Source organism: Homalodisca vitripennis, chromosome 4, assembly GCF_021130785.1.
Source record: "Homalodisca vitripennis isolate AUS2020 chromosome 4, UT_GWSS_2.1, whole genome shotgun sequence".
NCBI lineage: Eukaryota > Metazoa > Arthropoda > Insecta > Hemiptera > Cicadellidae > Homalodisca > Homalodisca vitripennis.
In genome coordinates this window covers 200929443-200955774 of record NC_060210.1, presented here as the reverse complement: position 1 = coordinate 200955774, position 26332 = coordinate 200929443, and the positions used below count along the sequence as shown (strand labels likewise).

The window sequence follows — 26332 nt, the reverse complement described above, 5'->3', positions numbered from 1 at the left end:
GTGTTAAAAGTATCCAATAGCATAATTAAATAAATACAATTTATTTTCTTGTTTCTGACACAATATAACTATTATAAAAAGTATAAATTATATACAACATAAATAAGGTGTGATTCCTTACTTATAGGTACATGTCACAATATTCTAGTATAACTTCTTATTAACCTAGATTGTAGTTATGTATTAGGTAAGTTATCCACCTTAGGTATAGATAATAATATTATTATTTATTATAGATAACTATATTATAGTTAATCTCAAAACGTAGTGTCACTGATTCTTTTTATAACTCAACAATAACAAATGTCCAGGAAATCATGTTTTATTCATATCATTCCATCGTAAAAACAAATTTAATACTACAAGATTTATACTGTATTATAAAAAATCCTGTAAAATACTACAAAATCTGTACGTGAGAAAGAATTGATTTATTACATAATATTACTTATACATCAACATTATATGTATGCAGGGGGGTTTCGGCGGCGATACATCGATCTAGCTAGGTTTCATTTTTAGAAAACCTAAAATATATAATATAAATATATATATATATATATATATATATATATATATATATATATATATATTTATATATATATTTATTTATTATTTACTAATCGCATAAATAGAAATTCTTTTGGTGAGTGTTGTTTGCATGGACAAACTTTAATGAAGAAAAAAAATTCTTTTTTTTTTACCGTCACACATATTCGGAAGAGTTTCATAAAAAAGAGACATAAACGCATATTTTGCTTTAACATTCTTTAATGCAGAAGATGGCAGAGCAATAAATAGCCATAGCATTTATAGGTGTATCGTTTGCGGACAAGAATATCATAAAACGAATCCCAAAGCACGATTTACCAGCAAAAATGCCAAAAATTCCTGATATTAAAACTGTTGTATAGAAAGAGACATTTCGGAAATAATATTGGAGAGTCAGGGGAATTACAGTTGTGGGTATATAAAAAAATGACGTATTTGAAATGCATTGGAATATAGCTGAACTTTTAACTGGTTCCTTCAATTCCGATATCTTGTAAAGACTGAATCTGAATCATGTATGATATATGGCACTGTATGGAAACAGTTATTGTATGATATACTCCTCACGCTTACTGGCCACTAGGACATACACAATACACAGTAGTCCAGGAGCTGACTGTACAAGCACGCTATCTGATCATTCATGCAATCGATCGTCAACCGCACTGATATGGCACTGTATGGAAACAGTTTATTGTATGATATACTCCTCACGCTTACTGGCCACTAGGACATACACAATACACAGTAGTTCAGGAGCTGACTGTACAAGGCACGCTATCTGATTATTCATGCAATCGATCGTCAACCGCACTGATATGGCACTGTAATGGAAACAGTTATTGTATGAATATACTCCTCACGCTTACTGGCCACTAGGACATACACAATACACAGTAGTCCCCAGGATCTGACTGTACAAGCACGCTATCTGATTATTCATGCAATTCGATCGTCAACCGCACTGATATGGCACTGTATGGAAAACAGTTATTGTATGATATACTCCTCACGCTTACTGGCCACTAGGACATACACAATACACAGTAGTCCCATGAGCTGACTGTACAAGCACGCTATCTGATTATTCATGCAATCGATCGTCAACCGCACTGATAAGGCACTGTATGGAAACAGTTATTGTATGATATACTCCTCACGCTTACTGGCCACTAGGACATACACAATACACAGTAGTCCATGAGCTGACTGTACAAGCACGCTATCTGATTATTCATGCAATCGATCGTCAACCGCACTGATAAGGCACTGTATGGAAACAGTTATTGTATGATATACTCCTCACGCTTACTGGCCACTAGGACATACACAATACACAGTAGTCCAGGAGCTGACTGTACAAGCACGCTATCCGATTATTCATGCAATCGATCGTCAACCGCACTGATAAGGCACTGTATGGAAACAGTTATTGTATGATATACTCCTCACGCTTACTGGCTACTAGGACATACACAATACACAGTAGTCCAGGAGCTGACTGTACAAGCACGCTATCTGATCATTCATGCAATCGATCGTCAACCGCACTGATATGGCACTGTATGGAAACAGTTTATTGTAAGATATACTCCTCACGCTTACTGGCTCAAACTAGGACATACACAATACACAGTAGTCCAGGAGCTGACTGTACAAGCACGCTATCTGATCATTCAATGCAATCGATCGTCAACCGCCACTGATATGGCACTGTATGGAAAACAGTTATTGTATGCTATTACTCCTCACGCTTACTGGCCACTAGAACATACACAATACACAGTAGTTCAGGAGCTGACTGTACAAGCACGCTATCTGATCATTCATGCAATCGATCGTCAACCGCACTGATATGGCACTGTTATGGAAACAGTTATTGTATGATATACTCCTTACGCTTACTGGCCACTAGGACATACACAATTACACAGTAGTCCAGGAGCTGACTGTACAAGCACGCTATCTGATTATTCATGCAATCGATCGTCAACCGCACTGATATGGCACTGTATGGAAACAGTTATTGTATGATATACTCCTCACGCTTACTGGCCACTAGGACATAACACAATACACCAGTAGTCCATGAGCTGACTGTACAAGCACGCTATCTGATTATTCATGCAATCGATCGTCAACCGCACTGATAAGGCACTGTATGGAAACAGTTATTGTATGATATACTGATGTAGAATGTAAACCTGATCGCGAAGCTGAATGAGGTGGGTTTATTGGTGGATACGTCTTTAATATCTCAAGAAAAACAGGATTCGTATGCTGACAAACTTAAACAAAACCCTATTGTAAGAAATTCTCAGTTAAATGGTGCTAATAATTCACACGCTCAAACATTCCGTAAATCCGACGGCAATAAATTATACAGTTTTTTGACTTCGGAAGTCTCGATTATTCCAGCAGTCGATAGTCAATCAAGTGACAGTTCAATTTCAAAGTCAAACACAGTAGTTTTCAAAAAGCTGGAGAATATACCGAGAGACCGGGAAAAAAAATGGAGTCGGAGGGAAAAAAAGTCCCTTCATCATAATCTTGCTTCTTCTGTGCAGGACTTGGAAACGATTTCTCCATGTGCCTCAGAAACTGAAATGGCTGACGGTGGCGAACCTCAGCCAAACAAAGATGAATTTATTGAGGTTGAGAACAGAAAGCGTAAACACAACAGACGTTTTAATAAAAATAATTCTGGTTTTATAATTGGACGAGCTAATAGTGATGAAACACTGAAGATAGTGACAAACTTAGATACCTGTTCGTATCAAGAGTAGGAGAAAATGTAGATAGTGACTCTCTGAAACAATACCTTAAAAAGAAAGCGGAAGGTAACTATGTAATAACCAAGTTAAAAAATAAGCGACCTGGTTACAGTTCGTACAAGGTAGGTGTACCTATATCTTTATGGGAAACAATCTTTTCACCTGACTTCTGGCCTTCGGGAGCCTTCGTAAATCGATTTCGATATTACCGTACAAACTCTTCTACTAGAAGGGACTCTTCTTTTTGGAACAGGACCAATATGTGGAACCGAAGAGCTAGACCTAAGTTCAAAAACAAGTGGGACTCAGAGTAGGGCCTATGTCTAGTTTGTGTAACTCCGTCAAAGAACACACTCTAAATTGTTAGACTTGAGTATAGATAAAAGTGGGACTCAGTGTAGGCTTGGGCCTGGCATGTGCAACTCTGTCGAAGAAAACTCTGAGTTGATAGTTGCACATCTTAATATTCAATCAATAAAAAATAAAGTAAATACTCTGGAAGTTTTTCTGAATGATGTCAAGTGCGATGTACTGTGCATTAATGAACATTGGTGTAACTCATGATGAGTTGCACACATACTCACCAGTAGGCTACATATTGGCTGCAAGCTACTGTAGAAATGTGTCCTATGGGGGTGTGGCTATATTTTGTGAGAGACTATCTTCAAAGTTGTTGTGAGGTTTGTGAACATTGACTCTTTGTGCGAACTGAAGCAGTTTGAGGCAGCTGTGATTCGCTTTCACTTCAATTAACTTATTAGTTGTGTCTGTCTACCGTACTCCGGATTCCTCTGTAGAAATTTTCACCGCAAAGATGTCCAAACTCTTTGACACTCTTGACAACATGGTAAAATATAGAAACTTTAAAATTTTAATCGCTACTGACATGAACCTAGATCCAAGAAACAATGACAGTCAAGTTAAAAATTTTTTAAACATGCTAAAGTCTTATGACTGTTTTTGTCTGAACTCTCAACCAACCCGTAACTCTTCCTGTTTGGATAACTTTATTTCCAACCTGCAGCCTACAACTTTTATCTGTGAAACAACACCCCCTCATCTCTCCGACCACAGTGGACTTCTTCTGAAAATGAGCTTCCCTGGCCTAACTAAGAAAAGTAAAGTGTTCCCATCAGTTGCAGACTGCACACCGAGAACTGTAACTTACAGACTATTGAATGAAAATTGTATTAATAGGCTTAAATGTATGTTAGAGTCAGATTAACTGGTTAAATGTATTTTTACTGGCAAGTAAAGTTGACGAAGCTTTCCAGTCTTTTATGCAAATTTTAACTGACAATTTCAATGAATGTTGTCCTTTAAAAACAAAAACTATCAAACAGAATAGCAATGAAAGCCGTAACACGGTAAACAAAAATTGGTATACTCCTTACCTTACTAAAGTTAGGCTACTCCTAGATATATGTTACGAAAGAAGTAAGTCTAATCCTAGCCTAGTGTGTATCCACAGAAATTTGAAGAAATATTACAGAGAGCAAATAGACAATGCAAAAAGAATGGCAAATGATAAGTATATAATGGAATCCAATAATCACTGTAAAGCTGCATGGGCGGTTATTAACTCTGTTACTGGCCGCTTAAACAAAAAAGGTCTAAACCATGATACACCTATTACAGCTGGTGAGTTTAATGACTTCTTTGTAAATATTAATGATATTGTAAATAGAAATAGTGATAGTGTAAGCACTGCTTGTCCTATAGATGTATTGAAATCATCGGGTATTAAATCACCCAATTCACCCCTCTTTCACTTGGTCTGAAGTGAGCATTGCTGACGTGTGTAATACTGTAAATAAGCTAAGCAATTCTAAATCTGAGGACGTCTTTGGCCTCTCGAATTTTGTGCTAAAAAAAATTATTGAAAACATATCCTGTCCATTAACGTATTTAATTAATTTTATTCTTAGCATAGGCATTTACCCTCAATGTCTAAAAGTTACTGTCACTGTTCCTATCCACAAGAAAGGAGATAGGTTAAATATAAGCAATTATCGTCCAATCGCCCTTGTGGCTGTTATATCTAAAAATAATTGAAAGTATTATGAAAAAGCAAATTGTGAATTTTTTTGAGCATAACCACTTGTTTACACCTGCTCAGTACGGATTCAGGAATAACTTGACAACTGTTAAGGCAGTGGAAAATGTTGTATCTCATGTATTAGAAAGTTTTGAAAACAAGGAAGAAGCCTGTGCACTACTTTTAGACTTAAGTAAAGCATTCGATATGGTACCTCATAATGAACTCATAGAAAAGCTAAGTTACTATGGTGTTGAGCACAAGGAACTGTCTCTGTTCATTTCTTACCTGACTGATCGTTTACAGTATGTGAGGGTGGGCGCAGACCTGTCTAGTCTTAAGCATGTTACTTGTGGAGTGCCTCAGGGCTCCGTCCTGGGCCCCTTCTTGTTTACTGTTTTTTGTAAATGACTTGCCTGCCTTTGTGCCTAACAAAACCATACTCTATGCAGACGACACAACAACTCTGTTAACATCAGGTAAAGATCGTAACCTGAATAATGTAATTTTGAATTACATGAAAGAAAGATCCCACATATGGTTTCATGCAAACAAATTAAAGGTTAACCAAGAAAAAACAGAAAACATTGTATTTAGTTTAAGTAGTAGACCTAAAGGCTCTGAAAATAAATCTGTGAAACTTCTAGGAATTAATCTAGATTCTAGCCTTACTTGGGGTGTTCATACCAACTCACTCTGCTCTCGCCTTTCTAGAGTTATCTTTTGTTTAAAGAAACTCAAGTTATGTACAAGTCCTAGTATAACTTATCAATTCCTACTTTTCACTTTTTCACTCTCACCTTTTGTATGGCACTATTCTTTGGGGCAACTCTGCTGGTGCAAAGGAAGTATTTAAATGTCAAAAAAAAGCTATTCGATGCCTTGTGAACATAAGTGAAACAGATTCTTGTAAACCTTTTTTTATAGAGCTAGGCATACTAACGCTGCCAAGTATTTACATTTTGCAAAGCCTGGTTTTTATCAAAGAAAATCTGACTTCGTTTAGCCTAAGAAACTCTGTACATTCTTATAATACCAGATCTGTAAACTTAATTGATGTGAAATATACTAGGCTGAGCAAATCCCAACATTAGCTATATCTACATTGGTACAAAACTATTTAATAAGTTACCTCTCAACGCCAAAACAATGAGCACTAAGAACTTTAAGAATATGTTAATTAAGTGGCTAAAAGTGAAAAGCCTTTTATTCAGTTGAGGAAGTTTATTTAAGTGATTTTTAATAACATTGAATGTTGAATTTTAAACTAGTTTTAAGGAATTTTAATTAGTTGTAAATGTTGAATTTTAAACTGGTTTTAAGGAATTTTAATTAGATATAAGAAATGTGACAATTGATGTGGCCTAACTCATACCAGCTCTGACATTGTTAATACTTTTAAGTGGGACAACAATAAAGATTCTTGATTTCTTGATTACTCCTCACGCTTACTGGCCACTAGGACATACACAATACACAGTAGTCCAGGAGCTGACTGTACAAGCACGCTAACTGATTATTCATGCAATCGATCGTCAACCGCACTGATAAGGCACTGTATGGAAACAGTTATTGTATGATATACTCCTCACGCTTACTGGCTACTAGGACATACACAGTAGTCCAGGAGCTGACTGTACAAGCACGCTATCTGATTATTCATGCAATCGATCGTCAACCGCACTGATATGGCACTGTATGGAAACAGTTTTATTGTATGATATACTCCTCACGCTTACTGGCCACTAGAACATCCACAATACACAGTAAGTTTTCAGGAGCTGACTGTACAAAGCACGCTATCTGATCATTCATGCAATCGATCGTCAACCGCACTGAAATGGCACTGTATGGAAACAGTTATTGTATGATATACTCATCACGCTTACTGGCCACTAGGACATACACAATACACAGTAGTCTAGGAGCTGACTGTACAAGCACGCTATCTGATCATTCATGCAATCGATCGTCAACCGCACTGATATGGCACTGTATGGAAACAGTTATTGTATGATATACTCCTCACGCTTACTGGCCACTAGGACATACACAATACACAGTAGTTCAGGAGCTGACTGTACAAGCACGCTATCTGATCATTCATGCAATCGATCGTCAACCGCACTGATATGGCACTGTATGGAAACAGTTATTGTATGATATACTCCTCACGCTTTACTGGCCACTAGGACATATACAATACACAGTAGTCCAGGAGCTGATTGTACAAGCACGCTATCTGATTATTCATGCAATCGATCGTCAACCGCACTGATATGGCACTGTATGGAAACAGTTATTGTATGATATACTCATCACGCTTACTGGCCACTAGGACATACACAATACACAGTAGTCTAGAGCTGACTGTACAAGCACGCTATCTGATCATTCATGCAATCGATCGTCAACCGCACTGATATGGCACTGTATGGAAACAGTTATTGTATGATATACTCCTCACGCTTACTGGCCACTAGGACATACACAATACACAGTAGTCTAGGAGCTGACTGTACAAGCACGCTATCTGATCATTCATGCAATCGATCGTCAAACCGCACTGATATGGCACTGTATGGAAACAGTTATTGTATGATATACTCCTCACGCTTACTGGCCACTAGGACATACACAATACACAGTAGTTCAGGAGCTGACTGTACAAGCACGCTATCTGATCATTCATGCAATCGATCGTCAACCGCACTGATATGGCACTGTATGGAAACAGTTATTGTATGATATACTCCTCACGCTTACTGGCCACTAGGACATACACAATACACAGTAGTCCAGGAGCTGACTGTACAAGCACGCTATCTGATTATTCATGCAATCGATCGTCAACCGCACTGATATGGCACTGTATGGAAACAGTTATTGTATGATATACTCCTCACGCTTACTGGCCACTAGGACATACACAATACACAGTAGTCCAGGAGCTGACTGTACAAGCACGCTATCTGATCATTCATGCAATCGATCGTCAACCGCACTGATATGGCACTGTATGGAAACAGTTATTGTATGATATACTCCTCACGCTTACTGGCCACTAGGACATACACAATACACAGTAGTTCAGGAGCTGACTGTACAAGCACGCTATCTGATCATTCATGCAATCGATCGTCAACCGCACTGATATGGCACTGTATGGAAACAGTTATTGTATGATATACTCCTCACGCTTACTGGCCACTAGGACATACACAATACACAGTAGTCCAGGAGCTGACTGTACAAGCACGCTATCTGATCATTCATGCAATCGATCGTCAACCGCACTGATATGGCACTGTATGGAAACAGTTATTGTATGATATACTCCTCACGCTTACTGGCCACTAGGACATACACAATACACAGTAGTTCAGGAGCTGACTGTACAAGCACGCTATCTGATCATTCATGCAATCGATCGTCAACCGCACTGATATGGCACTGTATGGAAACAGTTATTGTATGATATACTCCTCACGCTTACTGGCCACTAGGACATACACAATACACAGTAGTCCAGGAGCTGACTGTACAAGCACGCTATCTGATCATTCATGCAATCGATCGTCAACCGCACTGATATGGCACTGTATGGAAACAGTTATTGTATGATATACTCCTCACGCTTACTGGCCACTAGGACATACACAATACACAGTAGTCCAGGAGCTGACTGTACAAGCACGCTATCTGATTATTCATGCAATCGATCGTCAACCGCACTGATAAGGCACTGTATGGAAACAGTTATTGTATGATATACTCCTCACGCTTACTGGCCACTAGGACATACACAATACACAGTAGTCCAGGAGCTGACTGTACAAGCACGCTATCTGATCATTCATGCAATCGATCGTCAACCGCGCTGGTTTGCGGACGTCGAAATAGGAATGTTTTTATAATTATATTGCCTTCAGAGGAATAGATAGAGGGACTTAAAATCGCCACTTTAAGAGCGTGTACGAGTAGGCTATATGGTTAGCTGAGATGCCTGATGGTTGTTTGTAAGTGTGTCAGAGAAAATATACCATTTTATATTTTAAACCTTTTAGATACCCTCCTATTTCGACCTCCCCAACAACCAATGCGGATGACGATCAATTTCTTTCTAAAGAAGAAACATTCTCTATCGCTTTCAAGAAACTCAGGTCTCGTGCTTGTATACGCTCTCGGCTGCTGGATTATTACTTTATTCATGTTTGTTGTTGCACTCAGTTGGTCACGTGACGCTGGAAATGTCTATACCTACATCTGTAGGACATAGTCTTTTGTCCTGTAGATTAATAAGGGTAATTGAGGATGTGGCGGCCCTTTGGTTGGCAAAATCAATAGTAAACTATAAAAACCTTTTTTGGTCACGAATGATTTTAAAACCAATCAACGTACAGTTTATTGATTTACACCTTTATTTACGATCCATAACGCCTTCAATTACTTGAGTGATATTTTTATTACACACATATATATATATATATATATATATATATATATATATATATATATATATATATTGATTTTGAATTTTACAATGACACATTTTAGAAGATAACTCACACCTGAGACTAATGCAGATGTGACGATAGCACTAATAAGGAGACCAGTCACTAGCTGCGAAAAAACTGAGACAATCGGCTTTAAACTCGTAAAATGTATAAACCGTGCTCCTTTACAACACACAATAGTCCTGCAGGCACAGTCGGAAACCGTTCGAGGTACAAAATAATTGTTTACGAGCTGTGAAGTTTAAACGGCCGCCATGTTGAGCCCAAGCTGACCAACGAACGGGTAAAAGAAATACTTCAATTGTCATTTCTGTTATTCTATGGTAATAAAACATTAATTTACACAACACAAATCACTCATTTAAATTTAAAAACAGCTCCAAAACTTCGTTATGTCAAGATATTTCAGCATTTCAAGGATACAGAGAACGTGATTATACGGCAATCTAATAGTCATTCGTGAGTAATAAGTAATATTAAATATAAACGCAAGAAAACATCTAATGGTGCCTTCAGTTTTTTGCAAGCAATTAGATCAACAACAAGCCAAGTTGGGGCAGATGAATGTTTCAAGGCGCTGAGGTTACGGAATTATTCTAATTACTTCTTTATTTATTTATAGGGAAGTATATATTTATAAAATTCAATCAATTTAAAGATTTTATTGGAAAAAATGGAATGAAATGATCACAACTTAACTTATCTTGATTTCATATGTACTGCGATGTAAGTATATAAGGCAGGTTGGATATATTGCATATCTACCGGCCTTCTATTTTATGAAACGGGTAATTAAACTGAATATTAAACGCAAAACAATGGTAGGCTTAGGCCTATATATGCATACATATGTGCCTACCATTTTATGTGTTTAATATTTATTTTAGTTTATATCATTTTGCAAGTATGACTTCATTTGATAAATCACATTTCAGATAAATCGCTATTTTATAGCCTATAACTTACTTATACATATACAGTAATATATGCTGAAGTAAGATTCTCTATTCATTTTACATTTCTACAGGTAGTTCATAATGGATATAACAAGTCAAACCGCGAAATCGTAGATAATCATCGTTGTTATTTAGAAGTACAGTTATACCTACTAGTGAATAACAGCAAGTAATCCTACCACTATTCACGATCCTCATATAGTAAATTACATTACATTAAATAAACACATTACTTTCAACTGACTCTGAACCTACTTACCTAATGCTTTTACTTTTACAAATTTTCTAAACGATAACTCATAATTGCCCTGCAGTATTACATTGCTTTGTATATTACATCATGTTTTCAGAATAAAATAACTATGTTTTGAGAATAATTTTCGTCTAGAATTCCAACAATTGCAAGAACGGATGATATTCTACTTCCCCTTTGAGAGGTAAAGGTAAAAGTTTGCTAGTGATTTTATTTTAATGGCGTAATTGAATCTATTATAGTTTGTTGCAGTTTTCCCAACTTCTGTTTTTATAAGATCCATCGAGTAATGACTAATAATTCAGTTAAGGCCCAAAAGGAATTACGTATAACCTACCTTGTACATCGAGCACAAGGTACTCCGGCCCGTAAACCAATCAGGTACTATTTACTAATTAATATTTAATATAAGATGAGAGAGTTTAATGAGCCCCCGTAAGGGCTTCCAGAAATTGCCAGTGCGGGCGATATTTCACGCCCCCACGGCGGGGTATTGGTAAAAGTTTTCAATAAGCAATAATCGCACCTCAGATGAACTTCATTGGTTACGATATTGCCACTGCGCAAAGTTAACTTTTAAGAGAGAAGGCTGGGGTAGTCTATAAACTAACATGTCGTTCTACAGGCGAGAAGGCTATTTTCTTTAATATAGTATATATAGAACTACAAACTCATAATTTTAAAATGTACTAACTCTAAAATAAGGTAATTATATTTTCCATAAATAACATAGACTTTTTAATAATGTATGTAACTGATTACATTATATATTTCAAATAAACGTATTGAATAATAAAATTGAGATACTACGGGCGTGCTACCTGCCGGGATCTGGCTGTACTATGACAGAGCTGTAACGAACAGTGAATACTAGCGCTACAAGCGTCGAGTTAGTGAAACACTAATTAGAAGTGTGGTCAATGTCTTCTAACAGCTGTTATATCCCGTGCAATGCATACAGTAACATATTGCAATGGTTTCTCTATTGTTTAGATAATTAAGTAAATGTTCTCTATTTTATTTCGTTTCATACAAAATATAAATTTATAAAGTATAAATGACACAATATAAATTTCAAAAATATGTACAAATAATGTTAAAAGTAAATTAATTAATTTACCTGTATATTATAACTAAACTTTTATTTTTAAAACACATTACGTCCCATTTTAGTTAAAATTATAGTTAAGACTACTTTAATATATATAACAGTTGTAAATGAAATCATTTCTCTGAACACTTGTCCATTGAGTAAAGTAAGTTTACTAGAGCCACGCTTACACGTGTAATAAATCTATAAAATATGAAGCGTTTTATTATGAATTTAAGTCATGTTACAGCAATCTGAATAATATAATGTGTCTTTTTGTATCGTTTTCGGTAATAGTTTTTATGTACTTCTTATTTATTTTTATAAAATATATATTACAGTTTATACATACATTTAAGGTACAGTTCTCATTGGTCCATCCCTATTTCTTCCGCTTCCCATGTAATTAAATAGTTAAAATTTGACATGGATTTCCACTTAATGTGTAAATTTGTGCACTTTAAACCGGTTTTTATTCCTAAAGGGTGCGAATGTTCCTTAAGCTCTTCAATATCCTCTGCATTTCCAAGATTAACATTAGGGAATTTCGCAAATATAAAATCCTAAGAACTGCAGGAAATTTGGAATTGTGCGGAACGGATTTGAATTTTTCTGTCTCCTTTAAAAAACAATGACGATTTTTGTGACGCAGTCTTTGTGGGGTTAATTCAAAGTCTAATGTAATATCAAAAAAAGATAATGTCCCGAATCTTCCAAATAATCTCGAAAACAGTGGAGGAATTATGATTATATAAAAATGCCAGATAATTAATTTCTAGATCTGTAAATCACGAGTTGAAAACGTTTGCTAACAATGTTTGAAATGGCGAGAGAGTTTTCAGCATTGGGAATACATTAAATCCCTTCTATTCATTTAAATTAAGGTTAGGGTTTCCATTTTTCAAAACTGTTATAGTAAAGACGTCACTATAAAAATCACAACTCAGTGTTTCTTCCCTTCCCGTGAACATTGATAATTGTGTAAAAATACTTAATTATTAAGATTGGCTAACAAGAATGTATACATTCAACCTTCAAATAAGTTTTCTTTGAATGGGTTAGGAATAGATGTGCTATGTACAAACAGCCTATAGTAGCTTACATCCTATAAGTATTTATTTAAAAAAAAGTATGAATTTGTTAATCTTTAGGACTCATAAAAGGAAATGCTTTCACTCGTTCGCAAATGCTGGCTAATTCGCACATTCCCCAAATAGTTTCAAAGGTTATGTTTCACGTAGATTTCTAATTATTTAGTGTTGAAACAAATAGGTTAGAGCTTTTTTTACAATTATGTACAATTCCTACTAGACCGCATGCCATGAAACTTTATTCAGCCTTATTTTATCTAAAAGATGCTTAGTTAGAATAAGAACGCTAGTGCCGTATATCTTTAGAGAAACTTCGAAACGTAAGCAAACAAAAAATCATGTACTCACTAAATAACTGTTTTACTAGGAATAGTGAAGAAGACCGAGGGAAAGCCGCAGTAGGCTTTGTTCCATCACACGTAACATAAGTTCTGCATTTACAAAACCTATCTAACAAGCTAGACATATTTGTTTGTTCGCGTTAGTCTTAAAATTATAGTTAAGTTTAGTTTTATTTATAAATTAAATTTTATATAGAACCACGTTGTCGCTTCCATTTGATGCACATAAAATAGACTGCACGTAATGTTTTGTAGCTAGAGACAAGATACTATAATTTGTCTCCGATGAACTGGTTTTAGCTATATATTGAATCTTTACAAGCAAAAGAAAATGCCAACTTTTAACATAAACCACGTAATTTTATTGATTTAAAGTCTAAAGATTCTTGTCGTATAAACAATAGTGTTCAATCTATTACAAAACGTACTCAGCGATTCAACTACTCACAGTTAAGCTAAAGTAGATTAGTATAATTAGAATATCGAATGTACATTTTAAAAACAAGAACTTTCACTTCGCTCCAGGAGGGTGCGCGTCGGTCACAGAGGTGCGCAGAAGTGATGCGCAATGGTCCCTTCCCGCGTGCTTCTCCATTCTCCCTCCCTCTAGCCAGTTCAGTTGTTTTGTTTGTTTACATGTTAGTTCCCACCGGATGACATTGTTATTACGATCAGCTGATCGTTTGTAGGTTACTTTTAACCTAAAAATGATTTTTTTTATCTTGACTAGAGTTCTGCATTCATTTAATATTTTATTTTAATTGCATTATTTTAGAAAACGCTATTAGTGTTTCATAAGATAGTTTTGTAGTGCAGTTGAGAGGAGTGTGTGAACTGGTTCCTTCTACGATCCAATATCAACTCAAGTAAGTTTAGATTCTCACTTACGTATGATGGTTTTTATATATATAAAACCATAACATACCATTAACAATAATGGTTTATTATTTTGTAAATTATAGTTTAGTTACTTGAGTTTGTCCAATTATATTAAGATGTACTAGTAGACCTATTTTAATCTACACCGTAGTTTTAAGACAACTTTTGACTAACTTTCACTGATAGAAAACAGCTGGACATCGAAGCAAATGCAGACTCTAGTAAGAGTAGTTATGAAATGATTAAAGTTCGTTATGAAATATTAAATAGTTAACATCAAACTCGTTATCTTTGATAAGGGATTCTGTCAGTTTAAAAAAAGCATTACTTATATTTTCGGTTTATCACATAACGAGTAATTTGAGAATTGTCATATTAACATTGATCAGATGAGCTTTTGGCAGGCATCTGCAAAAACTCAAGATTTGTTACAGAGTATATATTTGTATAAAATTCCAGATTTTATTTAGGGTCAGGATAAGGTATTATATTATTTTTATTTATTGATGGACTCTCATATGTTATTACTTCAGTTATTTGCTGTTATTAACTAGTCTATGATAGTGAACTGTGTTTTTATACATTCACAAAATTGTTATCCGAAATAGGTAATTCTAATCAATATATGGGTCAACCTCGATTTTTCTCATACTACAATATAATGTTCCAATAGTCAATTAGAAAAGGAAATGAGTAGAATTTCTTGCCGGAAAGCAGTTATAGGGAGCAGGCAACTCATATTACAATATAATGTTCCAATAGTCAATTAGAAAAGGAAATGACTAGAATTTCTTGCTGGAAAGCAGTTATAGGGAGCAGGCAACCGCGAGAATTACCTATTAGTGATCAGGGGCACTGACGTGATCTGGGCTTCAAATTTGGAACTACTCGAGTTAATTTTTTTTTTTTCTAAAAGAGCAAGCAGCGCGAAGCGCTGCGCAGCGGGCAAGCATCGTGCGTGATCTTCGTCTATACTGAATTGATTCAGGCCAAAGGAATGACACAGATTCCTTTACCAGATTTTTACGGAGATTTTGTATTGGGCGGATTATATTGGTTTACTTTGCTTTCCAGCATGTAATTATGTGTTTAAAATTGTTTTACATACATTACCTACATTATATTGTAATATGTAATAACAATTTATCAGAAATTTTTAATAAAAAAAAGGATCACGCACGATGCCTGCCCCGCTGAGCAGCGCTTCGCGCTGCTTGCTCTTTTAGAAAAAAAATTAACTCGGGTAGTTCCAAAATTTGAAGCCCAGATCACGTCAGTGCCCCTGATCACTAATAGGTAACTCTAAGCAATATATGACCGTCTGGCGGTTGCCTGCTCCCTATAACTGCTTTCCGGCAAGAAATTCTACTCATTTCCTTTTCTAATTGACTATTGGAACATTATATTGTAATATGAGAAAAATCGAGGTTGACCCATATATTGCTTAGAATTACCCCGAAATAATTCTACTAAGTTTAAAAAATTATTTTTTGCCGTTTTGGTTTAATACGAATAAGATTCTATACACAATAATTGTAGATCCAACAAATTCAAGACGGTTTATTTTTATTCTATAGTAAATTAAACACAAATTTATATTACAAAGTGTTTTAAGATAACTGAGATAATACTAAAACGTAGGAAATATCAAAGGAAAGAACAATATGAACATAACTAAGACTGAAATAGTTTCATTTATTTAGCTTATCAAATAAGAGGTGTCAAAAGTTGTAATTTTTATCACTTCTATCGGCGGAGAAGCGCCGCCGATGGAGCGTTCAGAAACTTGAACAATTCTATACTCCTATACAATTCCTACTCTCTGATCTGTGAAAAATTCACGAAGGTTGTTTTTCTTGATTTCCATGAATATTCCAGTAAGTTAAGTATTATAGAACAAGTTTAAGACATAAAAAGTTGACGATATCCGGAGAATAAACACTCTTCGATAACATAAGAAAAATATTTAACAAATGTTAAACGTTCCAAAAATACCAGAGATTTGATTATTTTGGGTTCGGTCAACAACTAGTAGTATGCCTAAAGGTCTGAACGAGATAAAGCTAATTTGTATCGTATTGTACTTTTGTCAAAGGTCAGAATTGGGGTTAAAGTGTCCTGATTAGGCGTACAGTATCACACACAGTACATCGAGCTTCTGCCTCAACCACATCATCATAACATTAAACCTAACGCTCAACAGCTGGAAGTAAGTGATACAATAGGACATTGAGATCATATCGCTGTGGGGCATTTAACGTTGATAATATAACAAAGATGGGCCTGTGTACACGAATACTACCTGTGCCCGGTCACGTTAAAACTTGCTTACAGCGACTCGATTACAAAAATAAAAACAGACCAAGTAATTCCGCTGTACAAGTAATATGAATAGTTATACTGTGACACCTACCGGTACATGTGAAGACAATGTTGACATACGTCCTGTTCAGTTTTAAAAATACCTCTAATTTATGCGATAAACGAAAAACTTCCACGTTTCAAATTCCGAAACTGGATTCAAAGTTTTAATGGATTTATTACAAGTTTTTCCTTTTGAAAAAATCGATTTAGTATACATATACCTATAAACAATAACAAGCGACTCAATTAAAAACTAAAAAAAAAAAAAAAAAAAAATACTTTAATGTGTATTGTTATAATCGGTAATAAATACGTTATTGAATTCGGATGAAGTTGTTCACGGATTGCAAACTGATCAAGAGCAAATCTTAAGGATCAAATTGCTCTCCCTTAGGTTTGTTTCCTTATGGGTAGCAAACATGGATATACACACATAGGAAGGACTAATTTAAAAATGTTCTCCAACGCTCAGCCAATTCCCATGAAGTGACATGCACCAACTCCATGTTTACTTTATATAAATGAAGGTTCATTGACAATTTCAAATCGTAGGTAAGTTTGTTCTCGAGATATCGTATGAATACGTAGACAATTAGAAATGGATTTTCTTCACCTCCTCCAGTGATATGCTTCGCTAACGCTTAGCCAATTAGTACTCAACTGTAAAGCCATATTTTGGAGTTTGAATAACCACCTTATTTGAATGAAATAAAATCGTTCACAAACTTAAGAGTGGTATTAATTTATGAAGTTCTCACCTTGCAAGAATTGCAGTGCTTACATTGTCTCACTATTGTCAGAAAATGTATTTGTAATATTATTTTTCGCCCCCATAAATTAATTGTTCTATTAATACCTGCATGACGTAATATTAAATCAAGCTGTGCCAACACAACTCTTCTGAAATTCAAAGATTGATAACGTAATCAATAAAGTATTGAGCGAATCTTTGGCCATTAAATAGATACCAGTTTAAGGTAAGGAGGAATAATCCAAGAGTGGTAAGAGCTTCTAATTAACGATCGGGCATCGCCTACGATCACCGATAAACTCCAGGCAGGTCTAAACCGGTCGTGGACTGGCATAGATTATTGTACTAGGGTCACATTCCACTGTGATTATAATACTTCATCATAACTCCAGAAGCAGAGAATGAATTGTGTGTGAGAGTTCAAGTGATTAGGCGCTCTCCTTCAAACCTCATTGCAAAGCGTTTAAAACAGGAAACCTAGCGCAATTACTATACAGAGTTTTATTCGATGTTTTCCACTGAGCATATGACTGTAAAATTACAACAATAATACACCAATTTACGAGAATTTTTAAACTTAGCCTGAGGCGTACCAAGACTAAAAGGGAGCAGGGAGAACAGAAGATAAATATGTTATCTAAGATAAACATGTATCCTGTCCTCTCTGGTAGGGAGAGATAAAAGGTAGAAAGGAAGAGATAAATTGAATAGAGTAACATGGCGAGGAAAATATGTCAACGAAGTTCTTTACTATACTATAAATTAATAATATTCTATGAAAGATTATTTTTCTAAATTGGGAATTTAACTGTCTATGGTATGTATATACTTGAAACAGTAATGATAGTCAGATCAAATGTTTACAAATGACCTCGATTAGGGTCAAATCACGACTACTTTACTTGAAATAGAAACCAATTGTCAGTACATAAACACTCGTTGGAATTTCATTATAATAAAGCAAGCTCAGCAGGCATTAAGTAATAAATTAAGCATATAAATAAAATTCCAAAAGACATTCAGTATAGAAAATAACCTATTGTTCAAAAAACACCTTAAAATATTTTAACCAATAAAGTTTTATATTCTTTTGAAAAATTTATGGAAATATAAAAATATTTTAAATTAAATATGACTGATGCCGTTCTTTTATTTGTATAATTGTAAATATAATTGTACAAATTGTATAAATAAAGTTGTTTTGAGTTCGAATATTTAATTTACAGCCTAAACAAAACGTAGTTAAAAAATGAAAAAATCGTGTATAAATCAAACCTTCAACAATGAAACGTAACAATAACAGCAATGAATAGAAACATAAAAAAGCGTAAAACAATATAAACAGCACAGCCACACAGTTTTGAATATGATAAGGCAAGGGATAGAATTCATTTATGAAGAACAAAGATCGAAACTGTAATATTAAAGAATGGAACTGTGCACTACATCAGCCCGTGACGAATAGGAATTGTGATAACCCTCGAGTCATCGCACAAATTATTAACTAATTAATTATTATTCAAGCGAAAAATGATAGATGTTATCTGAGAATAGGGCCGTAAGATAGCGGGCCGATTGTTTACGTGGTAGAAGTGAATGTTGGTAATATCAGAGTAGGTCCACATTTTAAAGCAAAACTTGTAATAGTTTCAGGAGTTTATTCAATTGTGTGTAATCGGTTATCAATTAGCTGAGCGACAGCAAAGCCCAGTAGCGTAGCCAGAAATTTCGTTCGGGGGGGGGGGGGGTCCGAAACCTAGGATCCGGGGGACGTTTTGTGTGTTATTTGCCAATGAGTTCACTAGTAAAAGGTAAATACCAACAATATGGAGCTTTAGTAACTACGCCTTATAGAAAGTGGAAAGATGTAATAGGCAAATTCAACTCTCACAGCAACTCTAGTAGTACCACAAAATTTCTTGTATAGCTACAAAAACTTTACGAAGTTCGATTCTGGCCGAGTAGAAGGCACCAAAGTGATGTTGGATTCACTGGATAAGAAAGAAGAAGAACAAAACAGAGCTTCACTCAAGCGTATAATTGACACAACTATATTCTGTGGAGAAAATGAAATACCCCTTCGGGGAAAATGGGCCACTGACGGCCGAAAACCCTTTAGAAAAGGAGTGATTTTCTAGCGTTGCTCGGGTACAGATCAAACTAACGGTCTGAAAATGCACCGGAAAAAACTCTACTGATTAGAAGTTCGGCTGCTTAGGATTTCACTGATTGAGACATTTATGAATGAGTTATAATGACGATTTTTTGTATCATTACACTGTAGACGAGTACATAATGATCGAAAAAAAATAAACAAATCACTTTCGATCGGAAATAAAATACACATGAAAAACTCTAATGATTAGAACTTCAACTACTTTGGACTTCAGTTATTGAGGTAAATGTGGTATTTCTGATTGAGTTAGGGCGACAATTTTTTTTATCATTAAACTGTACTCGACTAACTATATAATTATCGAGAAAAAATCACTTTCGGTCGGTAAATACCAAAGAAAAGCTCTCTACAGATTCAAGTTTTGATGACTATATAGTACTTATCGAGAAGACTATAAATATATAATTATCGAGAAGAAAAACAAAAATAATCACTTCCGATCGGAATATACTAAGGAAAATGAAATAATACCTCAGTCAGTGAAATCCAAAGTAGTCTGAACTTCTTGTCAGTAGAGTTTTTCCGGTGTATTATCCAACCGGAATTGATTTTTTTCAATTTTTCTTCCATAATTATATAGGTATTAGTCGGCGTTCAATTGATACCTAAAATCAATGTTCTAACATAATTCTAAGTACCACTTTTATCTCAACGACTCAACCAGTGAAATCCAAAATCGTCAAAATCTGAATTAGGAGAGCTTTTCCTCGGTATTTTCTGACCGGAAGTGATGTAATTGTTTTTTTTTTCTTGATAATTATATATGTATTACTCGGCGTTGAATTAATACCTAAAATCAACGTCCTAACATAATTCTAAGTACCACTTTTACCTCACCCACTCAACCGTGAAATCCAAAATCGTCAAAACTTGAATCTGTAGCTTTTCTTCGGTATTTACCAACCGGAAGTGATTCTATTGTTTTGTTTCTCGATAATTATATATGTATTAGTCGGCGTTGAATTAATACCTAAAATCAACGTCCTAACATAATTTTAAGTACCACTTTTACCTCAACCAGTGAAATCCAAAATCGTCAAAACTTGAATCTGTAGAGAGCTTTTATTCGGTATTTACCGACCGAAAGTAATTTTTTTTTCTCGATAATTATATAGGTACAATGTACAGTTTAATGATAACAAAAATCGTCGTCCTAACTCAACCGAAAACACCACGTTAGAAATACCGTGATTACAGTACACTATCCGAAAGGCCGAGCCCAAAAGTATCGTTTGATACTTTATGATTTAAACGAAAGGACAATTATATTTTTAACAACGGACCCCCTGGACCCCCCCTTCGCTTACGCCACTGGCAAAGCCTATCCATCGAGGGGCTGGAATAATGATGCTCTTCAACCGCAGCTACCGTCGATGTACGCGGCCGAGTAGATCGCTAAAACATGCTAGCGGTTATAGACGCAGAGCGCTCTCTTGGTAAGAAAGAGAAGATATCCTCAGAGAGTAGTTAGACGTTAAATTCTACAGTTTGGACTAAACAAAGTGGGTTTCACTGCTGGTTATGGTGATTACCGATCCACAGACAGACCTAGGTGTTTATATTCGATTATCCCCTGACTCGGAATTCGGCCATAAACGCCAGTATGGTTACCTATTTATTGTGCACGATCTGTGTTTTTATTCACGTTTTATGTTTATAAGTGTTTTACACTGTGTGTTGGAAGTAGTGGCAAATGTAGCCAAACCAAACCAAATAAAACCGAACCTCCATCCAGATGAATGTTTTCACCCAAAAGTGATTTTTCGAGTAACATGCTCTGTGGTTTCCCATATATTACAGATATAATATTTTGATGGTGAACTCAATATGATAAGCCAAATTGTATAGTTATTTTCTAATTGGACTAGATAGCGACAATTATCTTTATGGGTATTTATGCCTCCATTTCATATATTTAAATACTTATTAAGTTGTTACTAATTTTGTCATAGAAACAAAAAATGTAACTTGTATTAATATAATTGAAACAAAACATCTGTTTTTACCGCTTTAACGGTTGGTCAGAACTACACTTTAAGGGTTAAATTTGTCTTTCTCTCCACACGTTAAAGAACGAGTTGGTAGGGTAGATCACACAGCGTCTTCTAGCGTGAGATAAGACGGGATATAGGGATGAACACACAGGAAAAGGCACGACACGGTGCACGGACCGTAGGTCCACGTCGTAAAACTGTCGGTACCATTTCTTACATACTTCTTAAGGGGTGGACAGAAAGTCCACGGTCCCGGCCTGGGACCCACTGTCCGACTCACGGGTTTATTTTGACAAGGGATCGTCGTACTTACTCTGCAGCACTCTGAAGGATGTTTCGAGATTTATACTCTATATCTGATAAATATTATTCAGTAGACTAGAAAAGTGACGTCGGCCACACTGGTCAAAACTGTGCGTGGACCTACAGTCCTACAGTCGCACGGCACGGTTGTCACGGTTCGGACCTGTGTAGTTCGTCTACACGTGACTGCTTTACTAACGAGGTATTCTTTGGGTTCCCACAAGATTGCCTTCTACTTCACCGTGTGACCAGCAAATGTATAAAGCAGTCAACAGTATACGTAGACAATAAGTTGTTCTGAAGAAAAAAAAACGTAGACAAAGAAATCATCTTGCTCAGCGCCATCTTAATTGCTGAGTGTTAGAACGTGCATGTGAGCTGGCTTTGAGTGAAAAATACAAGTTTAACCACAATAACATTGTCTTATCGTCTTCGAGCCTAGTTTCGGTTGCCTGGTTGTTATAGGACAGCCTGGAGGTATCTAGTAGATACGAGGAAAAACTTATGCTTGCTGGAACCACACGTGCTCTTCCGCGTGATGGGTCAGTGGAATTGTAAGGGTCATTGAATCAGTAATTTTGGTACCATTTCTATTCTTATAATTCCTTTCTATACCTGTTTTCATTCTATTTGTTTATAAAATCTTCGCATTTTAATCATTAATTAAATTTACAATCAATAAATTTTCCTTCTGATATCTGAATTCTACTTCGTGTTGTTGGGACATTTAGCTGAAATTTCGATAAAGCAGAACATTGGTGTAGCGTTCTTTAAAATAGACAACTGTCATCCACAGAAAATTTACTGCTCACACATCGGTCTTGGAATTTCAATAAGCAAACACGTGCGGAATTGTTGCTCGTGCATAAACAAACAAAACCCAGTTAATAATACTTGGCCAGACATGCACAAGCGCGACCGGACACTGAAGTAACGTCAAGAACTTGTTGGCGCCCGTTTGTTTGTGTTACGTCACAATCAGCTGTTCATACGTAACATAACCTCAAACTCTTAAGTGATCTCCTTGTGTGTTCGCTACAGTCTGTCTGGCGCCAAACACTGTGTACACGATCCACGATCCATAATTATTACATCAGCGGTTTACAATAAAGTGCTCCTTTTTAGTAAGTCGGCCAGTGAATAACTTTACTGTTTACATTGGAAATTAGACCATTCTACCGGTTAAGGGTTGTAAGATGAATGAAACTACAGTAGTTGAAATTATCTCATGAGGATTAAATAGCGAGTTTAAATTGATCAGGTTCAATGTCACCAGTTGACTTGCTGTGATTGTTCCAATCAACCAATGTTGACCACTTAAAGAGGTTCTGTTTGTTCTGTTGCAGATGAGGGTATGCAGACGATAATCACCATTCCTATGACAAGGCGACATACCTAGAAGCACGTCCACCATTTTTATATTGAATCGATCGACTTGGAAATCACCTGTTTATTTTGCTATTTCGAGTAAAATATAAAATTAAATAGGACTAGTTTAAAACATGAATTTTCCTGATGGATCCAGAAAAGAAATTTAGCTGGTATTGTACTTGTAGAATTTAAAATTACCTTCAATCATGACGTGGAGGTACGAATTATTTTGAGGACTGAAAGGAAAATATTAATATGAATTTATTATTGATTATATCATAGATAGCTCCCTTTGTAATATACAGTTTTACAAATTTTATAAAATGTCTTGTAGTGAAACGTCTCATTCAAGATAAATAAGAGTGGGGAAATTACTCAACCCTGGGGTACACCTTGTATAAACTATTGATCTCGTATATGAGTTCATTCAATTTGAAAATGTAAGCATCGTGATTACTTGGAACTCGATTAATCAGTATGGAATTCCTCAACGGAACCGTCGCCTCCCTAGTGATGGACCTAAACACCTCCCTGTCGCTGCACAAGGACGGTACACCGGAGCTGGTGCTGCAAACTCCAACTCGACACGTCGGGGTGACCGGGCAGGTGGTGATCACCGCCTTCTACACAGTCGGGGTCCTGGGGAACCTCGCCGCCCTGGGGTTCCTCCTAAGGAGTGACTCCAAGCCCCGGAACCCCAAGCACGCCCTGATGTTGCGCTGCCTCGCCACCAACGACCTGGTCGCCGTGGTCGGGATGATGACGCAGATGAACATCCAGCTGTACTACCCCGCTGTGGGGCACACTCGCTGGTTCTGTGGGTTCCGGGTTCTGTGGAGACTCTTCGGCCTCGGCTCCGGGTGTGTAGCCATCGTCATGGCGGTCGAGCGGTGGTTTGCGCTCACCCGGCCGTTCTTCTACCAGAAGGTGAGTGTTTGGGGTGTAGCTATCATAACTTACTTACCTTCAGCTAAGATTTAATACATAATATTTTTCTTTTCTGTACAATTTCCTACCTTACATTAAGTGTTCTTTTAAAAAATGTATTTACAAGTTATGAAATAAAATTAAAAATGCCTTTATTAAATAGGCGAAGTTAGGGCTATCGAGCCCTCTCTACCACTAAACCTCATATTATATATAGTGAATTTACAATACATACAATACAATAACAATTTCGGTAAATTATTAAATTATAATTAAAATATAAAATAACAAAATGTGTTAACCTACACAAAATTAAATGAGCTTAAAGTAAAGATCTACATATTAATATGAAATCAAAAAGGATAAGTTAAAATACAAAAGGAAAAGTGTATATATGTATATATATTGTAATAAATACAGGAAAAATTCAAAACGAAGAAGAAGACATTCGATCACTCTAAACACTCGGATTGACCACATGACCGCTACAAGCAGCACCACCCGTCACCCCCACAGGCCTCCCAGCAGCAAGCCCCTAACCCTCGCCCCTGAAGTTATACGTCTGGAAAACTCTTAACTTACGTACTTGGAAACTTACCATCGTAAAAATAGCAGCAGAACAGGAGAAATGCATTGAAAATTACGTCATTATGTCGCAATTGTTTACTGTCCTTATCTTGAACCACGAGTCATGGGTCATTCTCGACCTTGAAGTATCATGCACATATAAAACGTCATAAAAAGTCTGTAAGTGATTAATTATTTAAGACCTTATTAGTCCACGATTTGTTTCAGTGATAGTGTAATTATGTAAGATTGTGGGATGACGCGCAAAGTTCATGTCCACACCACTGCTGTAGATACAACGTGAATAAGTAAAATGAAACATAGTAAACATTGACAGTCAATCGTTAAAGGCACAATTCTATTACATAAAGCCGACCCGACAGGAGGTTGCATCCACGGCTTAGATTTACTGAGCGAGAGGAAATGAATCAAACAAGCTGCCCACGTCCACAAATTGGTGTACAGTTACACCATTGGCTTACATTTGTACGTTATATCTTTCCTGTGGCAGTGCGTAGCAGGAAATACGGTTTGGTGTGTAACTGAGTTCCATAAATATTTTGTTCCGTAATATTGTGAATTTCTGTAAATATTCTTACACGGTTGGAATATAGTATCCAATATTGACTATTCACTTGCAAAAATACCAACTTTCAAATTTAATGTATTCATCAGGTTGTAGGCTTGAAACAGACGTTTTAGAAATGCGATATGGACGTGATATTCCGTCACAGAGCTAAGTCCAGTTTAGGTTTAGACCAAATGAGTTTTCTGGATAAGGTACAGTTCCGGGAGTTCCCAAAAATTGCTTTACTACCCCTCCATCGTCATAAGTACGCACTAAGTACACAAGAGAGTGTCAACAGTGTTTGGCTCCATATTAACTACGTCTTTAGAATCTCTAATAGTTCTACGATCAAGTATAAGGGACATAACATTGTTTGAGATTCAACAATAATCTTATGTGGTAACAGTCAAGGTTGTTTCGCTATAGCCACTAGCTGGTCTAATGCTCTTGTAAAGACTAATGTCTTGTGGCTTCACCATCACACACCTACAGGCCAAAGAGAAAGACTACTTCGTAAGGATACTCTACGAATTCAACCACGACTTTCATTCTGTAGCTTTGCCTGTGCAATGTTCGTGATGACTTCACAAACGTTTCAGAAGAGTGTGATATCGTGAGAATAAAGCTACGAGTATTTTACACTATACTATATGAGTTTAATAATGGTAACGAAGTACAAGTACATTGTGTACAGTATCATTCAAGTTGTATGTAAATAGTTGTTAGTTTAATCTAAATGAAACGAAGATGATGACAGAGCCACATGTTCTCTGCCGCAGTGTGTGTGGGTGCCCCTCAGCAGCACAGCCACAGCCTAGAA

The 26332-nt window shown here is 36.1% G+C and overlaps 1 protein-coding gene and 1 non-coding gene across 2 annotated transcripts in view; one reads left to right on the top strand and one right to left on the bottom strand.

Annotated features, from left to right (window-relative positions):
- Positions 1-11520: 11520 nt before the first annotated feature.
- LOC124361630 lies at positions 11521-11661 on the bottom strand. The gene has a single exon (XR_006922375.1). It is a non-coding gene; the product is annotated as a U4 spliceosomal RNA (small nuclear RNA).
- A 2589-nt stretch (positions 11662-14250) lies between these two features.
- The window catches only part of LOC124360896 (prostaglandin D2 receptor), a 39543-nt gene continuing 27461 nt past the window's right edge, over positions 14251-26332 (top strand). Inside the window, exons 1-2 of the mRNA XM_046814883.1 lie at positions 14251-14478; positions 23426-24377. Of these exons, the coding sequence (XP_046670839.1) occupies positions 23928-24377 (450 nt within the window). The 5' untranslated portion in view covers positions 14251-14478; positions 23426-23927. The remainder of the gene's footprint in view (positions 14479-23425; positions 24378-26332) is intronic.